This window comes from Cynocephalus volans, chromosome 3 (assembly GCF_027409185.1).
Source record: "Cynocephalus volans isolate mCynVol1 chromosome 3, mCynVol1.pri, whole genome shotgun sequence".
Taxonomy (NCBI): domain Eukaryota; kingdom Metazoa; phylum Chordata; class Mammalia; order Dermoptera; family Cynocephalidae; genus Cynocephalus; species Cynocephalus volans.
The window spans coordinates 12,680,233-12,705,096 of NC_084462.1; the positions used below are offsets into that span (position 1 = coordinate 12,680,233).

Below are 24,864 nucleotides of genomic sequence, written 5' to 3' on the forward strand. Positions count from 1 at the left end.
TGGAGTGGTTGACTTCTATGTATATTATGAACTATTGCTGCCCAAATTTTATGATGTAAAAAGCAAGGGAGCTGGGATGGAAAGAGAAGCAGGGATAGTCCCACAGTTTTTGGTCTTGTTTGGTAGGGTAGATGCTCCATCAGCTAAGGTGAGGGAAGTAAGCAGCATGAGGAATTTTCAGAGGGAATATGAGGAGTCAGTTTTTGTTCACGTAACAAATGTTCCAGAGACTCCTAGTGGAGGTGTTCAGGTTGGAGACATTGACAACATAGTGGCTGGTGTGTGGACTGGAACAAAACTGTGTGGAATTTAGGAGGCGGCATCTCTAGGTTATGGTGGCAGTGCTGTACAGGGGTAAGTAATGGGAATGAGGAGGCTGAGAACTGGATTTCTCGGTTGGGCACCTGGATGGTGTGGGGTGGGGGGGGTGTCTCAAAAGCGATGAGGGAGCGAGTGTCTGTGGGGAAGTGTGCATGTGACAGTGGAGTGTAGGAGCAAGGCTTCTGAGGTGAGAGTGGAAATGATATGGATGTTGAGGGGGAAAATGGGATAAGTTAGGAGAGTTGCTAAACCTTGGTTCAGTTGGGTAGGGGTGGGGATTGAGGCGTGGAGGTCAATGCAACTGGGATTTGAATGAGGTTTTGGTGGAGGACAGATGGTCCTGATTGCTTGTGGGACAGGTCCAATTCAGAAATGGGAGGCAGCCATGAATACACGAAGTCTTCACATGGGTTTGGGTGGCTTCACAGGGCCAGGTGGGAAGACCTTCGAAGCAGGACTTAGGGCTGCCCATAGCTCTAGGGGGCTTTGGTGTTCTGGGGCAGGACTGGGGCTGAATTGGATGCTGGATGTATTTGCCATGTACTACCTGGTTTCCATGTGCAGAATGGCCTGTTAAGAGGCAAAGGAGATGCCCATGCTGTGGGCTCGGAGGTATCTTTGCAATTGCAGTAGTGGAGGGGCCAGAGATGTGATAGAGGTGCTGCCCAGAGAGTGATGTGCAGGCAGGAGGAGTGTGACTGGATGGCCCCAGGCTCTGGCACAGGGCACATAAGTAAGAATGATGTGTCCTAGTTTGGTAGTCTGGGAGGCAAGATCTGGGGGACCCCAGGGAAAATGGCTTGCAGGAGACGGGTGGAGCCCTACATGCCAGCCCCACAGCCTAGATGGTGCTTTTCTGCCCCCTCCCCATCTGTTTTTTTTGTTTGTTTTTGTTTTGTTTTTCTCTGTGTGTTAGACACAGTGATTAATGGAAATGAGGAGAGAAAAGGTACCGGTGCCATCAGGACCTGGTGTCAATTCCGCATTGGGAAGGTGTTGTGGAGGAGAATGATCAGGGGATGGCTGTGTGGGAGAGAGGTACTGAGAACCTGGAGAGAGAAGTGTGGCAGTGATTGGGTTTTAATTTATGCACATGGGTGATGACAGGGACAGGCCAATAACATTAAAAGAAGACATTTATTCCTTACGTTTCCGCAAGGAGGGTGCACACCCCATAATGCAGGGCCACATGGTGAAGTACCAGCTTTGGTCAGGAGGAGAAAGCTTCAACCACAGCCCTTACTAGGGTTCCCAAGGGAAAGGCAAGGCAGGGCAGGTTGAATAGGTCAGGATTGGCTAGTTTGAATAATTCCAGCAAACCTGGGGCACAGGGGCTGTCCTTAGTTGTCTGGTACCTGGCCCTTGGTTGATTGAGGACAAGGGAAATAATTGGCTTGGTGTGTGAGAGTTAGATAAGGGGATGGTTCAGAATATGGGCTTTGCATGGCAGGAGATATGTAAACAAACTTGGCTGTTAGTGTGGCTTGAAAGTAGTGGGTGCCTAGGGCCGGCCTGTGGCTCACGCGGGAGAGTGTGGTGCTGATAACCGCAAGGCCATGGGTTCGGATCCTATATGGGGATGGCTGGTTAGCTCACTGGCTGAGCGTGGTGCTGACAACACCAAGTCAAGGGTTAAGATCCCCTTACTTGTCATCTTTAAAAAAAAAAAAAAAAGAAAGAAAGTAGTGGGTGCCTGTATTAGTCTGTTTTGTGTTGCTTATAACAGAATACACAGAACTGGGTAATTACAAAGAAAAATGAAATTTATTGCTTACAGTTTTCTAAGGCTGGGAAGTCCAAAGTCCATCTGGTGGTGGTGACAGTGACCCAGGGATCTCACATTGCAAGGTGTTGGAAGCAGAAAGAGAAAGAGACAGACTTTCCTCTTTTAAAGCCCTCAGAACCACACCCCTGACCACCATTTTTAATCCATTCACTACTGCATGATCCTACAATCCAATCACCTCCTCAAGGCTCCACCTTTCAATTACCGTAATAGGATCTCTGTTTCACTTTTGAGTTGGAACAAGTTAAGACTTTGGGGACGAAATGAATGTATTTGCATGTGAAAAGGACATGAGTTTTGGGGGGTCAGGGGCGGAATGTGGTGGATTGAATTATGTCCCTCCAAAACTTCCTGAAGCTTGAATTATTTCCCCCAAGTTTTATGTATTAGAAACTTAGCCCCCACTGTGACTGTTAAGAGGGTGGGAGATCTATTATAGTAATTGAAAGGTGGAGCCTTGAAGGGGTAATTGGATTGTACGATCATGCAGTAGTGAGTGGATTAAAAATGGTGGTCAGGGCAGTGTTTCTGAGGGCTTTAAAAGAGGAGAGTCTGTCTGTCTCTATCTGCTTTCTCTGCTTCCACCATCTTGCAATGTGAGATCCCTGTGTCACTGTCACCACCACGAGATGGACTTTGGACTTCTCAGTCTTAGAAACTAAGCAGTAAATTTCATTTTCTTTGTAAATCACCCAGTTTCAGGTATTTTGTTACAAGCAACAAAAACAGACTGAGTGCTAAATAGATAAATGTAAAATTTAAGAAAACATAGTTTGAAAAGAAGCTGCTTATGTACTGAACTGTCCCAATTTGACAGAGCCGTGTGGTCTTTGAGGACGTGGCCATATATTTTTCCCAGGAGGAGTGGGGGCACCTTGATGAGGCTCAGAGATTCCTGTACCATGATGTGATGCTGGAGAATTTGGCACTTTTGTCCTCACTAGGTAAGGTCCTCACACCTACCCAGTGTCCTGGGTTGGGCTGTGTTCTTTTACTCAAGGGTAGCTCTGGCTTTCCCACAAGATCATGGGTACAACTTCCTTTCCTGGTTTATTGGCATATATACTGTGGGAGCCAGGGCTGGGCTCTGTGCACTTTTCCCTCTTTCCCCTGCCAGCTCCATCTACTGCTGCTCTGAGGCTTTCAAGAAAGGGCTCAGGAATCAGAAATCTTGAAGCTGGCTTAGAGTTCCCACCAGCCTTGTCTGTCCCTGGTCAGGTTACTCTGTCCAAATTCATGGGACCTTTGTGCTTCAATTTGTCCTCTTGCTCTTTCTGATGTTTCTTGGTGTCTTCTTGTACCAGGAATTTCAGGCACTAACCTGGTCACTAATTTTGATTTGATTCTGTAGAACTTTTCTCTGAAGTTCTGGTGATTATAAACGTGGGATGTCATGGGTTGGATTTCTACACATGTGCTGTCCAAGTTCCTTTCCCTGTCTTTCCCATCGGACTGGCCTTTTCCAGGTCCCACACAGGTTGTCACCTTAAGGGGAGGACCTTGGGTACCTGAGAGAATGGATATTACTTCAGCAGTGGCAGTAGAGTCTCAAAGGGACATGGTCCTGGTGCTAGGGAGCTGGGAAAGGGTATGTGGCAGAGCTGGGTTCAGATCACAGTGGTAACCTGTCCTGTGTCCACCATTATTTGATGCAAAGGTCAGTGGCCACAACTCATTTCTACCCTTTCTTCCCAATTGTCATTTCTACTATGATTTCTGGCCCCTGGCAACCCCTGCCCCACATTCTCCACTTCTGTGGCCTCCACTTCTCATCTGTTCTCTTCTACTGCTCTTTGCACAGTGACCTCCAACATATGACCTAGACTTAAGGTGTTGTGAGGTCTGCACATGTCCCTTAATAGTCCTTGAACACCAGCTACTCTGTTGCAGTCAGGTATCTCTGGGTCTGGACATAACCTTCTACACACTGCTCACCAATCACCGGTAGCCATGGCCTGTTTAAAGCCATTTTTACGAAGCGAGTTGGAGACGCTATCCATCCTCCTTGCACTGTCTCCTCCCTTGTGTCCTTACCCATCCTCAGGGCTCTCCCATTAAAGGAGTTTGCCAGGCCCAGCTCTGCTCAGCAGGCTGCTTTTTGCCTGGCTTTAGTCTACATTGCCTGTCAGCAGTCCCATGGACTTATTGGTTGGTGTGTCTGACATATTTTTGATGGAGCTCCCCTCCTCCAAAGTCAACATGCACTTCACCAGCATTTCTCTGATTACAGGTTGTTGGCATGGAGCTGAGGATGAGGAGGCTCCTGCTGAGCAAGGTGTTTCTGTGAGAGTGTCACAGGTCACAACTCCAAAGTCAGGTTTATCCACCCAGAAGAAGGCCCAGCCTAGTGAGACACGTGGCCCACTCTTGAAAGACATTCTGCACCTGGCTAAGCACAATGGAACATACCCTGAACAAGAGATATATATTTGTGAGGCAGAACTTTACCAGCACCAAAAGCAGCAGATTGGAGAGCATCTTTCCAGAAGGGACGATTGGAGGCCTTCATTTGCAAAGAACGACAGAATTCACATGGCCGAGAGGACCTTCCCCTGCAAGGAGGGTGGCAAAGAATTTACTGCCGATTCAGACCTTCTCCAGCACCAGGCTCCTCATAGTGGATGGAAGCCATACAGGGACACCGAGGGCAGGGAAATCTTTCAAACTGGAGAAAATCATTACAAATGCAGCACATGTGGGAAATCCTTCAACTGCAAACATTCACTTGTTGAGCACCAAAAATTCCACACAGGAGGAAGACCTTATGAGTGCAGCAAATGTGGGAAATTCTTTAGGTACAATGCTAACTTCATGAAACATCAGAGAATTCACAGTGAAGAAAGGACTTATGAATGCAGAGAATGTGGAAAATGCTTTATGTACAACTATAGACTCATGAGACATAAGAGAGTTCACACTGGAGAAAGGCCTTATGAGTGCAACATATGTGGGAAATTCTTTAGGTACAGCTCCACGTTTGTTAGACATCAGAGAGTTCATACTGGAGAGAGACCATTCGAGTGCAGCAAATGTGGGAAATTCTTTATGGACAGCTCCACGCTTATTAAACATCAGAGAGTTCATAGTGGAGAAAAGCCTTATAAGTGCAGTGAATGTGGGAAATTCTTCAGGTATAAATCCACACTCATTAGACATCAGAGAGTTCACACTGGAGAAAGGCCTTATGAATGCAGTGTATGTGGAGAATTCTTTATGTACAACTCCAACCTCATAAAACATTGGAGAAATCACACTGGAGAAAGGCCTTATAAGTGCAGCGAATGTGGGAAATCCTTTAGGTACCACTGCAGACTCATTAGACATCAGAGAGTTCACACTGGAGAAAGACCTTTTGAGTGCAGTGAATGTGGGAAGTTCTTTCGGTACAACTCTAACCTCATTAAACATTGGAGAAATCACACTGGAGAGAGGCCTTATGAGTGTAGCGAATGTGGGAAAGCCTTTAGCCACAAACATATACTTATTGAACATCAGAAAATCCACACTGGGGAAAGGCCTTATGAGTGCAGCAAATGCCGGAAGGCCTTCATTAGAAAGTCCCATCTGGTTCATCACCAGAAAATCCACAATGAAGACAGGCTTATGTGCTCTGTAAATGTGGGTGATTCTTTAGGTACAACTCCAGCCTCCTTAAACATCAGAGATTTCACAGTGGAGAAGGTTTATCATTGACCATGTCTGTGGACAGTTCAGAAGTATTATGTAAATTCATATTTTTATGCAACTAATCTCCAGAACGCTTTTCGTCTTGCAGAAGTGAAACTGAACTCATTAAATAGCAACAACAACTTATTCCCCTTCCCTACTGCCCTTGGCAGCTTAATGTTTCTGCACTCTGTATCTATGAGTTTGACAACTATTGGTACCTAATATAAGTGGAGTCATGCAGTATTTGTGTTTTGGTGACTGGCTGATTTCCCTTAGAATAATGTCCTCAAGGTTCATCCATGTAATAGCATGTGTCAGAATTTCCTTCCTTTTTGAAGGAAATAGTATTCCATTGTATGTATCTACTACATATCTTTATCTGTTCATCTGTTAGTGGACACTTGGGTTACTTTTACCTTTGGACTGTCAGGAATAATGCTGCTATGAAGATGAGTGTACAAATATCTATTTGAGACCCTGCTTTCAATTCTTTTTGGGTGTAGGAGATACCCAGAAATGGAAATGCTGGATTGTATAGTATTTCTATTTTTAATTTTTGGAGGAACTATTTTTCATACTATCCGTGCTACTTTACTTTCTCAGCAGCAGTGCACAAAGGTTTCAGTCTATCTGCATCCTCACTAACACTTCCATTTTCTGTTTCTGATTTTTTTTTTTTTTTTTTTTGGCATTGGCAGCTGGCCTGTATGGGGATCTGAACCCTTAACCTTGAAGTTCTCAGCACTGTGCTCTAACCAAGTGAGCCAACTGGCCATCCTTAATTTTTTTTGGGGGGGGGGGGGGACAGCAGCTATCCTATTGGGTGTGAGGTAAAATCTCATTGCATTTTTCATTTTTATTTTGCTGATGATTAGTGATGTTGAGCATCTTTTCAGATGCTTGTTAGGCATTTGTATATCTGGAGAAATATCTATTTAAGTTTTTCCCCCCATTTTTTAATGGGGTTATTTGCTTTTTGTTGTTGACTTGTAGAAATTCTTTATATATTCTGGATATTAATATTTTAACAAATATGTGATTTTCAAATATTTTCTCCCCATCTTTGTTGTGTCTTTTGATGAAATTTTTAATTTTGTTATAGCCCAGTTTATCTATTTTTACCTCTACCTATGCTTTTTTTTTTTTTTTTTAAGGGGATCTTAACCCTTGACTTGGTGTTGTCAGCACCACGCTCTCTGAAGTGAGCTAACCAGCCATCCCTATATAGGGATCCGAACCTGTGGCCTTGGTGTTATCAGCACCACACTCTCCCAAGTGAGCCACGGGCTGGCCCTACCTCTACCTATGCTTTTGGTGTTATATCTGAGAAATCATTGTCAAATCCAGTGCCATGGAGTGTTTTCTCTATGTTTTTATTTTAAGAGTTTTATATTTGTAGAGCTTACATTTAGATGTTTGATCCATTTGGGGCTTATTTTTGTATATGGTGTAACTTAGCAAGGCTCCAACTTCATGCTTTTGTATATGGATATCCAGTTTTCCAAGCACCATTTGTTGAACAGACTGTTCTTTCCTCTACTGAATAGTCCTAGCATCCTTTTCAAATCATTTGATCATATATGCCATGGTTTATTTCTGGATTCTCTGTTCTACTGATCTATATGTCTATATTTCAGTATCACACTTTAAAAAAATTTTTTTGTCAGCTGGCCAGTATGGGTATCTGTTCCCTTGACCTTGGTGTCATTACATGGTGCTCTGACCAACTGAGCTAACTGGCCAGTCTACCACAATTTTTATATGTATGCTTTTTCCCCCCTCTTAACAAATACTGTCCTGACTCAGTTTTGAGGCCCAGAGCTAGAGGCTGGTCAGTTCCACTTTTGGAGCATCTGATTATGTCCACACCTTCAATCACTCCTCTAATGGGGCTTTTACACTCTGGACCAGTATATAACAGCCCTAATAATTCAGATTAGTCAATCCACAGGGAACTGGGAAACAACTAATCCAAATCACTTGCCTTCCATAAATTGCCCCCTGCAGCTTCAGGTTACTGTCACTGGGATGCAACTCCCTGTGGGGTATACCTGAGTTTTTGTCTCATTCTAGCTGTAAGTAAATAAATAGTTCTGCCCTTCATGTATCCTAGTGAGATTGTATTGTTTTCGCCATCAAAAGTACCTTTATATCTTATAAAACAAGTCCACATCCAGAAGCTTATAATGAGTGCAGGGAATGTTGGAAAATCATTAGCCAATAGTTTAACCTCATTCAGCACCAGTAAGTTCACACTGGAGAAAGACTTCAGGAGCGAAAGCAATATGGGCTCTTTGTTCACCACAATAACTCAACAGGGTAAAGCTCTGGAGATTGGCATTGTAAGGAGATAGCCAGCAATTGAACCTCATACATCCAAACATATACCCTGATGATATTCCCTCTACTGATTGATATACGGGATGCTTTCGTGGACTATGTTCGCTTTTGAACTTGCCTGAGGACTTTGCCAGAATTATGTCAGTGCCAGTGCCTATTACAAAAGTCGTCCCTCCTCTACCCACTGTGTAACACCTTAGATTAAAATGGTGTTCTGTCTCTTTTCTGGAAGATTCACCAGTCATTTGAACCCTTTAGGGCCTCATTTCCTCCTCCAGAATTGTTTTGGTGTGGATATCAGTTTTAGACAGGACATGGGCTGGCTTGGGTGGCAGCTTGCAGAGGTTTCCCTTCAGGGCCATTATTGGTTATTTTGTGACCCTTGGAATGGATATTTCCAACCTCTGAGTCACCCACACCACGAACTCCCCTGCCACATACACTGCTGATTTTTGTGACAGTGAACGTCCTACTATTTAAGGTACCTTAAATCTTGGGTATCTACGCACTGTGTGTTGTGGGTTTAGAACAGAATTGGTCTTTGCTAGAATGAAAAGACAGTTTTTCTTTGTGTACTTTGTGTGCTCCAGAGCGAATAGCAGGAAGGGAAAGATCAGCATCCATCCCCATTTGAACCAATTTGCAGTGCTGTCTGAGAGGCTTCCTGGGAAAGTTTGAAGTACTGCATCAAATCTGCCCTGAATACAAAGATTATCTGTATTTCCCAGAGTCAGCTTGAGGGTAGGTCAGTTGTCTTGACAATCATCAGAGCATTTGGTAGCAGCACGAGTTGGATGTCAACATTTGGGATTTCCCATATTCTTTTACATTGTTGAGGGAGAGCTGTCTCTCATGACCTGCCTAGGAGTCCTGTGTTGAAAACTAGGTATATGTTCCTGACTATAGACTTGCAGGGCTAGTGGCAACCATATTCGGGGGAGGGGGGGAAGTGATGAGATTAATAGGAAGTGGGAGAGACCACAGTAGAGTGGATGAGCCCCCTCTGAAAGGACACCCACAATTGTCCCAGTAACTATGGCTTGTGGGATGAGGTAGTACAGGAATTCCAAAAACCTAAAACCTTGTGCATCTCCTGTAGTCAAGGTCACTGTCAGAGCCACTAATCCAAAGACTTTATGTATTCCTTTAATTTCAAACCATAGTTGCATAGGAAGGAATCTCATGACAGAGAGAAGGGAGATATTATAATCCAAGGATGGGTATTTTATAACATAGCCATTGTTCCTTTTGACTCAGGTGGATGTGACCTTCATTGCTCTCCAGTTTTTGCTGCCATTAAATCAGTTGGCCCACCTAAGACATAGGGACAGGGTGTTGATGGAGTCAATACAACTTTTGCAAGATATGATATTTCTAGAGGAAGAGGAAACCTAGATGTTTTTGTTTTTCTTTTTTTTAATTTTATTTTGTCGATATACAGTGTGGTTGGTTATTGTGGCCCATTAACGAAACCTCCCTCCCTCCTCTCTCTGCCCCCTCCCACCCAACAATGTCCTTTCTGTATGCTTGTCGTGTTGACTTCAAGGAATTGTAATTGTTGTGTCTTCTCTCCCCCATTTTTTTTATGTGTGTGTGTGTGAATTTATTTATTTTTATCTCCTACCAATAAGTGAGAACATGTGGTATTTCTCTTTCTGTGCCTGACTTGTTTCACTTAATATAATTCTCTCAAGGTCCATCCATGTTGTTGCAAATGGCAGTATTTCATTCGTTTTTATAGCTGAGTAGTATTCCATTGTGTAGATATACCACATTTTCCATATCCACTCATCTGATGATGGACATTTGGGCTGGTTCCAACTCTTGGCTATTGTAAAGAGTGCTGTGATGAACATTGGGGAACAGGTATACCTTCGACTTGATGATTTACATTCCTCTGGGTATATTCCCAGCAGTGGGATAGCTGGGTCATATGGCAGATCTATCTGCAATTGTTTGAGGAACCTCCATACCATTTTCCATAGAGGCTGCACCATTTTGCAGTCCCACCAACAATGTATGAGAGTTCCTTTTTCTCTGCAACCTCTCCAGCATTTATCGTTCAGAGTCTTTTGGATTTTAGCCATCCTAACTGGGGTGAGATGGTATCTCAGTGTAGTTTTGATTTGCATTTCCCGGATGCTGAGTGATGTTGAGCATTTTTTCATGTCTGTTGGCCATTTGTATATCTTCCTTAGAGAAATGCCTACTTAGCTCTTTTGCCCATTTTTTAATTGGGTTGCTTGTTTTCTTCTTGTAAAGTTGTTTGAGTTCCTTATATATTCTGGATATTAATCCTTTGTCAGATGTATATTTTGCAAATATTTTCTCCCACTCTGTTGGTTGTCTTTTAACTCTGTTAATTGTTTCTTTTGCTGTGCAGAAGCTCTTTAGTTTGATATAATCCCATTTGTTTATTTTTCCTTTGCTTGCCTGTGCTTTTGGGGTCGTATTCATGAAGTCTGTGTCCAGTCCTATTTCCTGAAGTGTCTCTCCTATGTTTTCTTTAAGAAGTTTTATTGTTTCAGGATGTATATTTAATTCTTTAATCCATTTTGAGTTGACTTTAGTGTATGGAAACCTAGATGTTTTACAAAATCTTTATTTTCATAACAGCTTTATTGAGGTATTATTGACATATTCGAGTATTAAACTGCATCTATTAAAAGTGTAATGTATATTTTCATAGTGCAGTTCTGTATAGATTTTATGTTTATTTTTAAGTCAATTTTGATAGTTTGTGTGAAATACAGGTATTTGTGCATTTTAACTAAATTATCTGGTTTGGGGGCAGGCATAAATATTTTTTCATAATATTCCCTTATGATACTTTAAATGTAGCATCAGGAGTTGTACCTTTTCTTTATTCCTGATTTTCTTAATTTGATATCTTCTTTATTTTTTTGTTCAGCCTACCTAAAAGTTTATCAATTTTATTGCTTGAAAAAACAAATTTTTCTTTCATTTTTAAAGTTTATTTTTAATTGAAAAATAATAACTGAAAATATTTATGGGGTACAATGTGATGTTTCAATATACATTTACATTACAGAAAGATTAAATGAAGCTAAATAACAAATCCATCAACCTTACATATTTATATTTTTTGTGATGAGAACATTTAAAAATCTACTCTTTCAGCAATTTTGAAATGTGCTATATATTATTATCAACTGTAGTCACCATTCTGTGCAGTAGATCACTCAAACTTATTCCTGCTGTTTAATTGAAACTTTGTACCCTTGTAACATCATATCCCCTTTCCCCATCCATCCCTGTACCCAAGCCTCTGGTAACCACCATTCTCTCCTCTCTGCTCTTATGAGTTTGACATTTTTAGATTTCACATATAAGTGAGATCTTGCAGAATTTGTGGAAGAACAAACTTTGATATTCATCTTTTTTTTTTTTTTTAGCAGCTGACCAGTACTGGGATCCAAACTTTTTTTTTTTTTTTTTTTTTTATGTCTTTTTGTGACCGGTAAGGGGATCACAACCCTTGGTGTGGTGTCGCCCGCACCGCGCTCAGCCAGTGAGCGCACCGGCCATTCCTATATAGGATCCGAACCCGCGGCCGGAGCGCCGCTGCGCTCCCAAGCGCTGCACTCTCCCGAGTGCGCCACGGGGCCGGCCCCAAACTCTTGATTCATTTATTTTTATACTGTTTTTCTGCTTTCTGTTTCACTAGTTTTGCTCTAATTTTTCTTATTTTCTTTGTTCTTTTTGATTTGGGGTTATTTGGTCTGATTTTTCTTTTTTATTAAGCTGGATGCTTAGGTTATTGAGATATTTCTTCACCTATAATATAGCTACTTAAAGTTATATTCTCATGCTAAGCACTTAATATAGCTACTTAAAGTATATTTTCACTCTAAGCACTTAATTTGGCTAGGTAATTTTGATGTGTGGCATTTTTATTCGTCTAGTTCAAAATATGTATCTTAAACTTTTCCCTTTTAATTTCTTCTTTTACCTGCAGGTCATTTGGCAGTGTGCTGTGCAATGAGTCTCTCCCTGTTAAATTTGCAGGGGTGATATCACAGCGTAGGGAGGAATATTGTTCAGTCAAAGGCCTGATTATTATGATTAAAGGATGAGAGACAGAGAAAATTTGTGTTATTTGAAATACCTACCACTTCTGTGTTACATTTATTTTGAAGAAGAGGTTGAGCAAAGCTGACAGGATTTAATGTAGAAAGTGTAACAGCCATATCTACCAGGAATTGATGAGGATGGTCGTGTATATTTATACTTAAGTCTTCATGAGTATTTAAGGGTATGGCAAGATATCAGACACTCTATTCTTCCTCAAAGGACCCTCAGTGATCTGAATTTAAGGGTTTTTCTATGTCTTGGTTTTTCTCTTGTATAATGGGACCATCGTTTTTTACAGTGTCCGTTCTGTTTACAACATCTACAAGTGTCCTTGCCAGTAGGTTGACAGTTGGGAAATGTGCCTCCTAGTTGTTTGATCTGCAAGGCCACATGTTTAGTTTGGTTTCTGTCAACTTTTTGATCTGAAGCCATTTAAGTCTTCTGCCAGGAGTTTAGTTGAGGTATAGGGGCTATTTCTCATTTTAATTTCTGTTTTTGAATTAGGTCTCCAATTTCAGTTTTAACTCAATTGGCAAAATGAGATGTAAGTACTACTGTTCTATGAGCTCATCTTTAACTCACAAATATTGCTCAAAGGATTTTTTATTTGCATCATAAATATTATCCAGTTGATTTTCTGTCGTTTTTTTTTTTTTTTTTTCCGTGACCGGCACTCAGCCAGTGAGTGCACCGGTCATTCCTATATAGGATCCGAACCCGCGGTGGGAGCGTTGCCGCGCTCCCAGCGCAGCACTCTACCGAGTGCGCCACGGGCTCGGCCCCAGTTGATTTTCTTTTCTTAAAACTGTGTTAAAACATACAATTTGCCATCTTAATCATTTTTAAGTGTGTATAGTTGAGTAGCATTAAGACAATTCACATTGTTGTGCAGCCAAACTTTGTATTGTTTTTATCTTGCAAAATTGAAACTCTGCCCGTTAGACAATTCCTTAGTTTTCTCTCTTAGTCTCTGGAAACCTCCATCTACTTTCCATCTCTATGCATTTGACCACTTGAGATACTTTGTATAATTAGAATCATACAGATATTGTGTCTGTGACTGGCTACTTCACTTACCATAATGTCATCAGGTTTTATCCATATTGTAGCATGTGTTAGGATTTATTTCCTTGTGAAGGCTGAATAATATTCTATTTACATATACCATAGTTTCTTCATCCACTTGTTCATAAATGGACACTTGGGTTGCCTTTACATTTTGGCTATTAGGAATAATAATGCAGTGAACATGGGTGTAGAACTGTTTCTTTTTTTTTTTTTTTTTAAAGATGACCGGTAAGGGGATCTTAACCCTTGACTTGGTGTTGTCAGCACCACGCTCAGCCAGTGAGCAAACCGGCCATCCGTATATGGGATCCGAACCCAGGGCCTTGGTGTTATCAGCACCGCACTCTCCCGAGTGAGCCACGGGCCGGCCCTAGAACTGTTTCTTTGAAACCCTGCTTTTAATTCTTTTTGGGTATATACCCAGAAGTAGAATTGCTAAATCATATACTAATTCTGTTTTTACATTTTGCAGGAAGTTCTGTACTGTTTTTCCGTAGTGGACACAGCATTTTACATTCCCACCAACAGGCACAGCGTTCCAATTTCTCCACATCCTTGGCAACAGTTGCTGTTTTCTGTTTTGTAGTACCCACTCTGGTCCAGCTGAGTTTGAGTGCAAATGTTTCAGGTATGTTTTTTTAGGAGAATTTAACTTAATTTCTGGCCTTGTTTTGACCCTCAGGTTTATTGTGGAAAGAGAGATCCTATAGTTCCCTATCAGGGTCAGTCTAATCAGCTTTTGCTATTCAGGATTTATTATCTAAGGTTCAGCCCAACATGTATACAAATGCTATGTTTCAGCCTGTTTCGAGCTTCTGTAACAGGATATCACAGACTGGGTAGTTTATAAAGAACAGAAATGTGTTGGTTCACAGTTCTGAAGGCTGGCAACTCCAATACCAGGGTTTTGGCATCTTGTGGGGGCCTTCTTGTTGCATCATAACATGACAGAAGGCATCACATGACAGAACAGCAAAGAGAGAGCAAGAAGGAGTGAACCCACTCCCATAATAAGGAGAACCAATTCCCATGATAATGGCATTAGTTCATTTATGAGGGCAGAGCCTTCATGACCTAAACACCTCTTAATGGTCCCAACATTTTAATACTGTTTGGAGGGGACAAACATTTAAACCATAGCATGAAGTAAGTCACATAACCCTGGGTCACATGCACCTGAAAGAATTCTAAAATATTCTACAATTATTTGCTGGTCTTATTTGGGTTTAGGGAAATCTTTAGTTGCAGCTGTTAATTCAGCCTGGGTCCAAGATTTAAATTTGACAGTTGCCTACATACCTGGCTTTTGGGAGGTATGGATCTTTAGAGGTAATTGGCATTGTGGGGTTTTAGATTTTTTAGGAAAAAGGAGGTCTGGACAAGGGAAAGAGGAGGGAAGAGGTGCAGAAGGACAACGATCATAAGAATAAAGGGGAAGAGGAAGAGCTTATAAGGAGGCAACTGGAAAACAAGGAGGGGGAGAATTTACTAGGAAAATAGGTCCAGTTCTTGCTTAAGTTTATCAAATCGATCATTGGATTTGGCCAAGAAAACTTATAGTGAAACAATTCTTGATTCAGAACCTGGATGATCATACCAATAAAAAAAATACTACTCACTGTGCCTGAGAAATCTTACATTTTTTCTTTTCTAAGGCACTTCTGAAATTAACAGTTTTTTTTCAGCTGAAATATTCTGAGTGGCCACTGAAGGCCCAAATCATCCTGGTGAAGTTATGCCATTTAGAAATATAAACACTAGGATTACAACTGTAATGAGCATACATATAACACGCAGGAGTTTGTCCTGGAAGAGGAGAGGATTTATATTTAGACAACCTTATGAAAGCTGAAAGTGGTTAGTAGGAATGTAATGATTGTGTGCCTTGGGCCTGTTCCTACAACATAATGGTTTGGTTGCCACCTCCACACTAAGACATGACAACCTGCACACCCAGCATGCAGAAAATCTGAGAAAATACTCTCTCTGGATCAATGCCTAACTCTCAGGACACACAAAAAAAAAAAAAAAAAAAAACGGGGAAGGAAGGAGAATTTCATCCCATTTTATTGGTGGCCTACAGCAAAGTCTGTCCAAATGAATGCCAGTCCAGGGAGAACCAGAAAACCAGTGGTCTGTGAAGCTGGCTGAAGCAACAGTCACTAAGGCCTATGCCTGAGTTTACTTTGACTATCCTTTACTTGGCAAACAATACTTTTAGATAGCATAGCAAAAACTGTTATACGAAAGAAAGCAACAAGGGATAAAAAGTCATGGTGTAATTCTACCAAGGATGCCAACCTAAAGAGAGCCAATAAAACAAACAAAATTGGAGACCAAACAGAATAAATAGCCAGGGAATTTAACACAAAGATAGCAATGTTGAGATCTGTTGCTAACTACCATGTCTTCACAGACTTGACAGCAAAGCACAAGGAACCTCTGTGGGTACCACACCTGTTTGCAGCCTGGGGTCCACAGTGCCAAACATTTTAGACTATATCTCACTCAGACCACCACAGTAACTATGATACATACAGTGGTCACATCCAACTTATGAGGGATCTTCAAAAAGTTTATGGAAAGATTTAGATTATCTTTTAATTCTATTTTTCCACAAGCTTTTTGAAGTACCCTTGTATATGTTTTCTCTGTCCATTGAACCTTCATTAATAAGAAACATGCTCAATAGGAGCATTCTTGGGTTCCAAAGAGATAACTTTGGAAGTAAATGAAGACTCCAGTGAGAACAAACAAAATCTATTTATTCAGAGAATACTATAGCAAGGGAGTCAGCCACCGTTTCTTGCATTTCGCAGAACTTCAAAGGCAAGCAGAGGAGTGAGAAAGCTCTATTGTAGGAAAAAAGTAAGGTATCAGGTATGCCCTGATTGGAAGCTATTGTTATGGAGACGATGTGTGTGCGTGTGGAGGGTAGCTCTTCAGAAGTTTAACATCCTATGTGATTGGCTAGTGGTGCATATTTGGCTTTCTACAGTTGGTCCTAAGTTGAAATTGTGCGCAAAAGTTAGGGAAGCTGTCAGTTATTAATCAAGTCCCGGCTGTTTTGAGCCAGTTGTTATATGGGTGGTTGTTGGGCCTCTGACCTGGTTGTGGTTCCTGACTTCTTGGACTGATTACGTAGATGCCAAGTTGACTTCCTGGACTGGTTGGTGCAGATTGTGAGCTAGAATTCAATTTTTATATTTGATGTAGCCATTGTTCATTTGTATAGTAAATCTCTCACACCTAAACAAAGAAGTAAATATCCACAATTGTGAGATTTCTTGTTGTCTTAACTGGTCATATGTTGAAAATTACTTTAATGTCCATTCATTTTCCACAACCCACTCCAAACCTCTGCCTCTGCCAGCCCTTTAGTTGGGAAGTTTTGTGTTGTTTTATTTTCTTTTAAACTGGTGGGTAAAACAAAATTTCAAAACCAGAATGGTCTGATTCTTCAAGGGTCCTGCCTTTATTGTGTTTCTGCCGTTTTATTTTTGGGTATGAAGTTATCAAAACACTCCCCAGAGAATTCCCTGAATTCCAGATATAGTTCTCCATGTTTGCCATTCTATAGCAGCCACTCAACTTCTTGGTACTGATACCAGAGGAGAGGGTTTTGGGAGGCCCAATACCTGGCCTCAACCCACCCCCATCCTCTTACCAGGTTCTTGACTCTGCCACAGGAAAGAATTCAAGAGCAGAGTTGCAGTAGAAAGTAAGACCAGGTCTAATGTAACGAATAAGAAATACAGATTTCGCAGAGAAAGTGTGGCCTAGTTCCAGAGACTGAGCAGGGACCACACCAAGTTTAATACAAAAGTAAAAAATACACATTCACAGACAAAGTGCAATCTGGCTCTAGGATGAACAGCCTGCCAGAGGCAAGTTTGATTGATACAAAAGGAAAGAAACATAAACCTCAGGTGAAGTGTGGCCTGTCTCTAGTAGACTGAATAACAGCCCTGCCCTCAACTAAGCAGGTGGTAAGCTAGTCTTGCACATGCTCAGTTGGTCTCTTTTAGAGCACGCTCATTGGTCAAATTCCATCACATGCAGTGAATACACTTAGAATATTCTACATGCTCTCTAGGGCCTCCAGTGGAAGGTCGTTTAAGGGATTAAAGTCCTTTTTACTGAGCATGCTGAACCAGTGAACAGCCCCCTCCAGTCTCAATCTCCACATGCTGGTACAGAAAATAGGTGCTACAGGCCATTGTAGTTCAGGACTCAGGGGTGGAGCTTGAGTCCTATGTGAGTGGCCTGAAACTCAGAGGAGAGGCCTGAAACCTGATCCCAGGGGGACTGAGCACCTCTTATCTCGGTACTAGAGAAAAATCACCCAAACATTAGAGCAATTCCTTTTCCCAAGTAACATGAGGAACCCAAAATGACCAAGTAGCTGTCTCACATTCCAAGTCAAGGTTAATAATATTGTTCTCTTGGTGGTAGCTTTTGTCTCTTGAGAACAAATTCCTCCCAGCCAGCGGAACTTAAAGTTGAGGGAATGGGTAAAAGTTATTTGAGTGAGCAGTTAGGTGAAAAAAATTAGAAAGAGTAGGATTGCCAGATTTAGTAAATAATCTGTGGCCCAGTTAAATTTGAATTATTTCTAGGTCCTTATGCATATTTATACTGAGATAAAGGAAAAATATTACACGGGACACGCTTATTTTAAAATTTCCTTTAGTGACTGTCTATATCCCATTTACATTGTAACATAGCTTTTACAGTAGTCCCATCCAATTTATATGATTCCTTTGTGCATTGAACATTCATTAAGGAGACACAGGCTCAAAAGTAGCATCATGAGCTGGATGATTCTTCAGATTCTTATAATAAATGAAAATATCTCAGATGTAAAGTGATAAATTTCATCTGCATAAAAGCGTTGCTCGCTAGGTTGGAACACAATCACTGATTATTCAGGCAGGAAAGCTATTTCTCCTCCAACTCCCAGTTATGCCTATCTGGGGTCCTTTGTTTCTTGTCCCTGTGCAGCATACTGAAAGTCATAAAACAAACCCCAAAGCTTCAGTCTGTGTGTACTCACGAGTATCAAAAGAGCTGACAGCTATGAGTGGACACCGAGTGTCATTATGGTCTGGTGTGCCCCTTCGGATGTATGTCTTTTGGGATCTCGCTGTGCTTCATGCAATCTGAAATAACCGTTCCCTAAAACATTTCTCAGACTTGATCGAGACTGCACTCCCGGAAAATCTGAATTCTTACCGTTTAAGATCCAGTGAGGCCCCGCCTCATTTTTGGAGCTACGGAACTCCGGAACTCCGTTTCTAACACCCCTTAAGTTACCTCTTGGCTTCCAGGAGACAGGGCAGGCAGCGGCGTAGGAACTACATTACCCAGCAGCTTCTGCGGCGTGCGAAGGTAGCCAGCTAAGCCAATGAAAGAGTAGCATAGAGGCGTTTACGTACTTGCGTAATACATGTGGGCGGGATTTCCGGCGGCGGGCTAGTGGTGGTGGCATTTTTGCTGATTTTGGATCTAGTCGCTGATTTAAGGGTCCATCAGCGGTGGGTCGGGACCGAGGTGACGAAGCAGAAAGGCTCGAGGAGTGGTGTTGTCCCCGCTTCCCTGAGACGGGCGAGAGGATCGAATGAGCAGGCTGGGGTAGCCGGTGCCCTTGTCCCTGTCCCGGTCACCCGCCGCTCCCGGCCCTGCTCTTCCCTGGCTCGGTTGGCGGAGGCAGCCCTGATGAACTCGCATCAGGTGGGTCCCGCGTCCCCAAGCCGGCCCCCAGCCCAGCTCCCGCTGTTTGAGTGCTAAAGCCCGGATGGAGGGGCTCCTGCTCAGTTCACTGTGTTCTGAAGAGAGGGGTGTGCATGTGTGGGATGTCCCTCCCCATTTCAGCCCGTGTGATGAGGTGTGGGAGAGAGTTCCCGACCAGGACCGGCACGGGCAAAGGCTTGTAGATACTGCTGAGTCGAACGCATTGGGGAATCCCGGGGTGTATCATCTCTCCAGGAAACAGAGGGTGAGGTTGCGTCTCCCCTGGAGTGGCACTGGAGTAGCTGGACGCCATGGAAGGTTGTGAAGGGAGGGCGGATGGGACGGACGTGCCCAGCATTAGAAATGTAAAGTTGGGAAAAACAGGATGTTGAATGGAGGTTGGGAGATCGGTGGCGATGCCAGTGCAGTAGACCTAGGAGAATTATGCTGGCGGCTGGACCAGAGGGGTGGCAGTAGAGGGGAGATGTGATGAGTTTTTGGTAGATTGGAAAGTTAGAACCGACAGGATTTTCTCTGCATCACATATGGCTGTGAGTAAAATTAGGGAGTGAAGGACCATCCCAAGTGTTTTCGCCTGAATATCTGAAAGAATAGAGTTGCGGAAGTTAACGTAAAGAGCAGGTTGAGAGAGAAGATCATGAGTTGGATTTTGGACTTGGTAATTGAGATACCACAAAATGGAGACATCACATGGGTAGAGATTAGGGAAGGTAGCCAGTCTGGAGCTTTCAGAGGGTTAGAAGTTGTGGACTGGACCAGGGTTTAGACTGTGGATCAGATTGAGAAGGGAGAATCTTAATGTTATTTCAGATGGGCTCTGTGGTGAGGGAAGGGAGGGCTCAGACCCACCGTGGTGGTTGTGTGTGGGGGAGGTAGGGGGAGGCATCACTGTTGGTTCCTCCAGAAGGAACAGATCTGGGATAAGAGGAATTCTGGTGTGTGTCTGTTAAAAGGGAGGCTTGGATGGAGTAAGAAGCTGGCCTAGAATGGAGACTGCGGTATGAGGTGGTGTAGACACTCCACCCTGAAGGCTCAGCAGACCCTCAGGGCCACTCTTTGTGGAGTAAGGGAAAGGTCAATCAAGCTATGGAGCAATTGGGTCGAGGCCTGGGCACAACTTTCTCACATTCTCCATCCTAGGAGAATGTTCAGGGCTCCCAGCAAGCCCCACTTAGATCATTAGGTAGCAGCCAGGCCTGATTGCTGAAGGGACCAGTAACTGACCTGCCTGCTCAGCCCCTCCATACAGCTCATTAATTTAAGAATGTATAAAACACTTTTTCATTTGAAAACTGATTAACCAATATCCTTCTAAATATGTGCACATAAGTAGGCAGTTAGAAATGAAGTAATCAATAAGTTTATTCGAACACTTAATAATTGTTGGAATGTTAATTTTCCTCTAAGTATTTGCTTACAATGGGATTATATATCATTTTCTTAAAATCTTAAAAAAATGAGAAAAATACACACTCAAATTTTCAAAACCCTTCTACTTCATTTGCACTGAAATCACACAAAACCGTTAATCCTATAGAAACTAATTACTGATACATACTACTTAGTTTGATGCCAGTATGACCCTTATGATGTGGGAGCCATTTTTATCCCCATTTTACAGATGAGGGCACTGAGGCTTAGGGAGGTTCAGTCCTTGTCCAGGCTCATAGACCTGCTAAGAAGCATCACTAAAATCTGAGCCTCACTTAGCTTCACATCACTTTGCTCCAGGGCAGGGCATAGGTGATGGTCCAGCTCAGCCTGTAGGATGGTGGCCTATTTCTTATGGCCTGCTTCTTCACCCAGAGTCCCATGGCTGTGGCAGAAATGCTTATGGACCCTGCACAGGTGAGTGGAAGGTGTCTCAGACTTTCACCCACACAGTTATTACTCTGATTATTTCGGCACCTTTACAGGGAATGGTGGTTTCCTGAGACTCTTCACCTGTGCTTTTTCCACCCTTGGGTCTGAAGACCCTGTAGTTCCACCAGAAGATCCAGGGTCCTGAACTCATTCTCTGGTTATATGGAGTGGTGCCAATTCTAACAACCAATGGGGTGAGATGTGGCAGGACATCCCAGGCACAGGATCTAGAATGATCGAATGCTTGGTGGTGAGACTTAGCTGGTATGTTTATGGAATTGCAAATATGTGTTATATCTGGTGGAAATAGGAAACAGGGCAGGAGGTCAGGGCTTGCAGGGATCAGGCCTGGAATTACAGCCTGAGGTTCTGGGCCTCTAATCTGAGAGTGGTAGGAGGCAGGGAAGGTTTGAAGTAAAAGAGGTGATTTGACCCAGATTTTGAGTCTCTGTCTACCTGCAGAGAGGAGGACAGCTTGGGGTGAGGGTGGAGGCAAGGATACTTGGGAGATAGTTTCTGCAACAGTCCAGGAGAGTGTTGGTGGTGGCTGGAGGAGAGTGGTGACCATGGAGGTGGGAGGAATGGTTGGCTTCTGGTAGTTTTGAACTAGGACTGCCCACATTTTATGATGTGGAAAATGAGAGAACTGGAGAGATGGGATAGAAGGGGAATCTGGGATGGTGCCAAGGTTTTGGCATTGTTTGGAAGGATGGGTGCTCCAGCAACCAAGATGTGATAAGTTCTGTGGCAGGAGAAATTTTTTTTTTAACACATTAAATTTATGTAATTTGTTGTATGTCAATTATACCTCAATAAAGCCTTTAAAAAAATTTTTTTTCCTGAAACATTTCTCTGGGAGGTAGGAGGAATTTTAATAGGGCATGCAAGGAACCAGCTTTTGGCCAAGTTATAAATGTACCGACTCTGAGTGATGGTGCCAGGTTGGATTTTACACATAGGTCTGCAGCTCAGTGGAGACGTTCAGGATGGGGACATCCACTACATGATAGCCAGTGTGGATATCACAGTGAAGCTGTGGGTCAGATTTAGGAATTGGCATCTTTAGGTTCTGGAGGTAATGTCATTGGCGGGGAGAAAGGAGAAGGAAGGCGCTGAGGAGTGGGTCCCTATTGGGCACTTGGGTGGTAGTGGTGGACATCACAAAGGCAGAAGAGAGAATGGATTGACTGAGGGTGTGTGTGATGGGGGTGCAGTGTATGGAGGAGTGAGAAAGGCTTCGCATGGGAGACTGGACATGAAATGTATGCTGAGGCACCTCCACCAAGGTCAGATGGTAGTGAGACCAGGGTGGGGCTTATTTCCCCTTTATTGACTGACCAGGGTTTTCTGGTGATTCTTGGTGGAAGATGGATGGTTTTATTCAGGCTGTTAGGTTACTTTGGGGGGAAAATGGGACCAGCTAGGATCTTTGCTTGGCCTACGATGGGGGTAGGGATGTGGAGGTCAGTGCAGCTGGGCTTTGGATTAGGGTTAGGGAGAGAGAGAAGGTCATGACTGCTTGTGGGATGACTCTGCGCAGTGCAGAGGGGGAGGCAGCCAAGATCTGTAGTTCAGTGGAGGTGTGGGAAGCTGTGAGGTCCTCACGTAGGTTTGGGTGGCTGAGGTTAAAGCAAGAAGCAGGGCTGGTTGGTGAGACCTTCAAAGAAGGGCTTGGAGCGACCCCTGGTACTAGGAACTTTGGCATTCTGGACAGTACAAGGGCAAATAGGATTTTGCATTTGCCGTGCACCAGAGTGGCATGTTGGGAGGCCACAGAAATGCCCATGGTGTGAGCCATGGTTGTTGTTAGTATTACAGCAGTGGAGGGGCTGGAGATGTGAGAGAGTTGTCATCCAAAAAATGATGTGCAGGTGAGGAGGAGTGTGAATGGTTGACCTCAGTCCCTGGCACAAGGCACATAAGGGAGAAAGATGAGTCTGAGTTTGGTTGCCTGGGAGGCAAGATCTGGGAGAATCCAGGGAAATTGGCTGATAAATGCAGGCCTCGCCAGGCTTTCATGGTGTTTTCCCACCCCCTCCCCCACCTATTTTTGTTCTATGCTGGACTCAGCCATCAGTAGAAATGTGGAGAGAGCAGGCTGTGATGCCATTAAGACCAGGTATCTTTTTCCATATTGGGAACTGGGTGGAGGCTGAGCAGGGTATGTATATGTGTGTGGTGGGGTCAGGGGGAGGACTGAAGATCCTGGAGAGGGAAGTGTATTTAAGGATTTAATTTATGGACATGACTGAGTGACAACACAGAGAGGCCAATGGTACTGAAAGAATTTTTATTACTTCCATTTCCTGAGTGCAGGGGACATGCCACGCCACATAAGGCCAAAGGGGAAACAGTAGATTTGGTTAGGAGGCAGATGCAGGCTTGAGGGTAAAGCACACACTAGAGGTTTGATTGGGATTTTGTTGGGAAAGGCAAGACAGGGCGGGGTGAAGATTAGTTTGAATAAGTCCATTGAGCCTTGGAGCATAGCTAGTTGTGTGGTATCAGGGCTTGGGCTGATTTAGGGCAGAGGAAATATTGGTATGTGAGAGTTAGAAAGAAGGTGTCCCTTTTTATTGGCCCTCTGTATCCGTGGGTTCTGCATCTATGGATTCAACCAACCTTGGATCTAAAATATTCAGGGAAAAAAAAAAGGATGGTCGCCTCTGTACTAAACATGTACACACTTTTTTCTCATCATTATTCCCTAAACAATACAGTATAACAACTATTTATATAACATTTACATTGTATTAGGTATTATAAGTAATCTAAAGAAGATTTAAAGTATACAGGACGATGTGTGTAGATTACATTTAAATACTATGCCATTTTAAATCAGGGACTTGAGCATCTGAGGATTTTGGTATCCACAGGGGGTCCTGGAACACTTCCCCCAACCCTCAGTACTGAGGGACAACTGTATAGGCTCTGCATCACAAGGGAAATGTAAACAGATTTGGCTGTTTGTTTGGCCCTGTAGTTAAGAGATGATAAATAGCTAAATACAGAGCTCAGGAAATACCGAACAAGAAGCTGTTCATGGATTGAACTGTCATAATTTTGGCAGGATCGTGTGGTCTTTGAGGATGTGGCCATATATTTCTCCCAGGAGGAGTCAGGGCTCCTTGATGAGGCTCAGAGACACCTGCACCGTGATGTGATGCTGGAGAACTTTGCACTTTTGTCATCAATAGGTAAGGCCCTCATACCTACCGCGGTGTCCTGGGCTGGGCCCTGTTTTTCCCATTTTCCCCAGGAGCAGCTCTTGCCTTCTCATAACCAGGCCACGGAGGCTACTTGTTTTCCTGGCTTACTGGCATATATGTTGTAGGAGCCAGGGCGGAGTGGTGTGCTTTCTACTGCTTCTCAATCAGCCCACAGGCTGCTGCTCGTGAGTACTTGCAAGATAGGGATCAGGAGTCAGAAACCTCGAAGTTGGCTTAGAGATCCCACCAGTCTTTCCTGTTCCTGGCCAGGTTCCTCTGTTCAGATGTGTGGAATCCCTCTGCCCAAGGCCTGCCCAAGGCCTCCCCGCTTCCTCTTGCTGACATGTCTTGGGGCCTGCCATTGCTAGGCATTTCAGGCACCTTCCTGGTCACTGCTTGTGGGGACCACAGGGTTATTTCTGCAAGACTGCCCTCTAGAAGTTCTTGTGATTTTAGAATGCAGAATATTCTGGGATGTATCGCTCTTGGCATGTTTGGTCATTCCCTTTTTCTGGCCTACGACCCTAAATAGTTGCTCACCTTTAGCAATGGGGAGGGCCCTGGATGCCTGACAGGATGAGCGTTACTCCAGTGATGGCAAGAAACACTCAAAAGGATATTGCCCTAGTGCATAGGAGGTGAGAGATGGTGTGATATCAGAGCTGGGTTCAGATCACACTGGGAACCTCTCCTGTGCCCATTGTTATTGGATGCCAGGCCCAGTGGCCACCCCTCATTTGTCCATTTTCATCACTATCG

The 24,864-nt window shown here is 43.3% G+C and overlaps 2 protein-coding genes across 3 annotated transcripts in view; both read left to right on the plus strand.

Annotated features, from left to right (window-relative positions):
* LOC134372212 (zinc finger protein 17-like) overlaps nucleotides 1–24,864 on the plus strand; it is a 30,076-nt gene that overhangs the window by 2,475 nt on the left and 2,737 nt on the right. Inside the window, exons 1-2 of one of the 2 annotated variants that reach the window (XM_063089543.1) lie at nucleotides 13,881–13,907; nucleotides 23,967–24,093. In XM_063089543.1, the coding sequence (XP_062945613.1) occupies nucleotides 13,899–13,907; nucleotides 23,967–24,093 (136 nt within the window). In that variant the 5' untranslated portion in view covers nucleotides 13,881–13,898. Of the gene's footprint in view, nucleotides 1–13,880; nucleotides 13,908–23,966; nucleotides 24,094–24,864 lie in introns of those variants that run through there. The other variant, XM_063089544.1, reaches the window with a different exon arrangement.
* ZNF548 (zinc finger protein 548) lies at nucleotides 167–6,474 on the plus strand. Its single transcript, XM_063088522.1, has 4 exons — nucleotides 167–278; nucleotides 1,238–1,359; nucleotides 2,925–3,051; nucleotides 4,338–6,474. Exons 1-4 carry the CDS (start codon nucleotides 167–169, stop codon nucleotides 5,798–5,800), a joined length of 1,824 nt encoding a protein of 607 aa, XP_062944592.1. The 3' UTR covers nucleotides 5,801–6,474.

Coding starts and splice junctions, on each gene's coding strand:
- ZNF548 (XM_063088522.1), top strand. CDS start 167: ATGAGGAATTTTCAGAGGGAATATGAGGAGTCAGTTTTTGTTCACGTA. Junction 279..1,237: donor CATTGACAACATAGTGGCTG/GTGTGTGGACTG, acceptor TCTGTGTGTTAG/ACACAGTGATTAATGGAAAT. Junction 1,360..2,924: donor GATGGCTGTGTGGGAGAGAG/GTACTGAGAACC, acceptor CCAATTTGACAG/AGCCGTGTGGTCTTTGAGGA.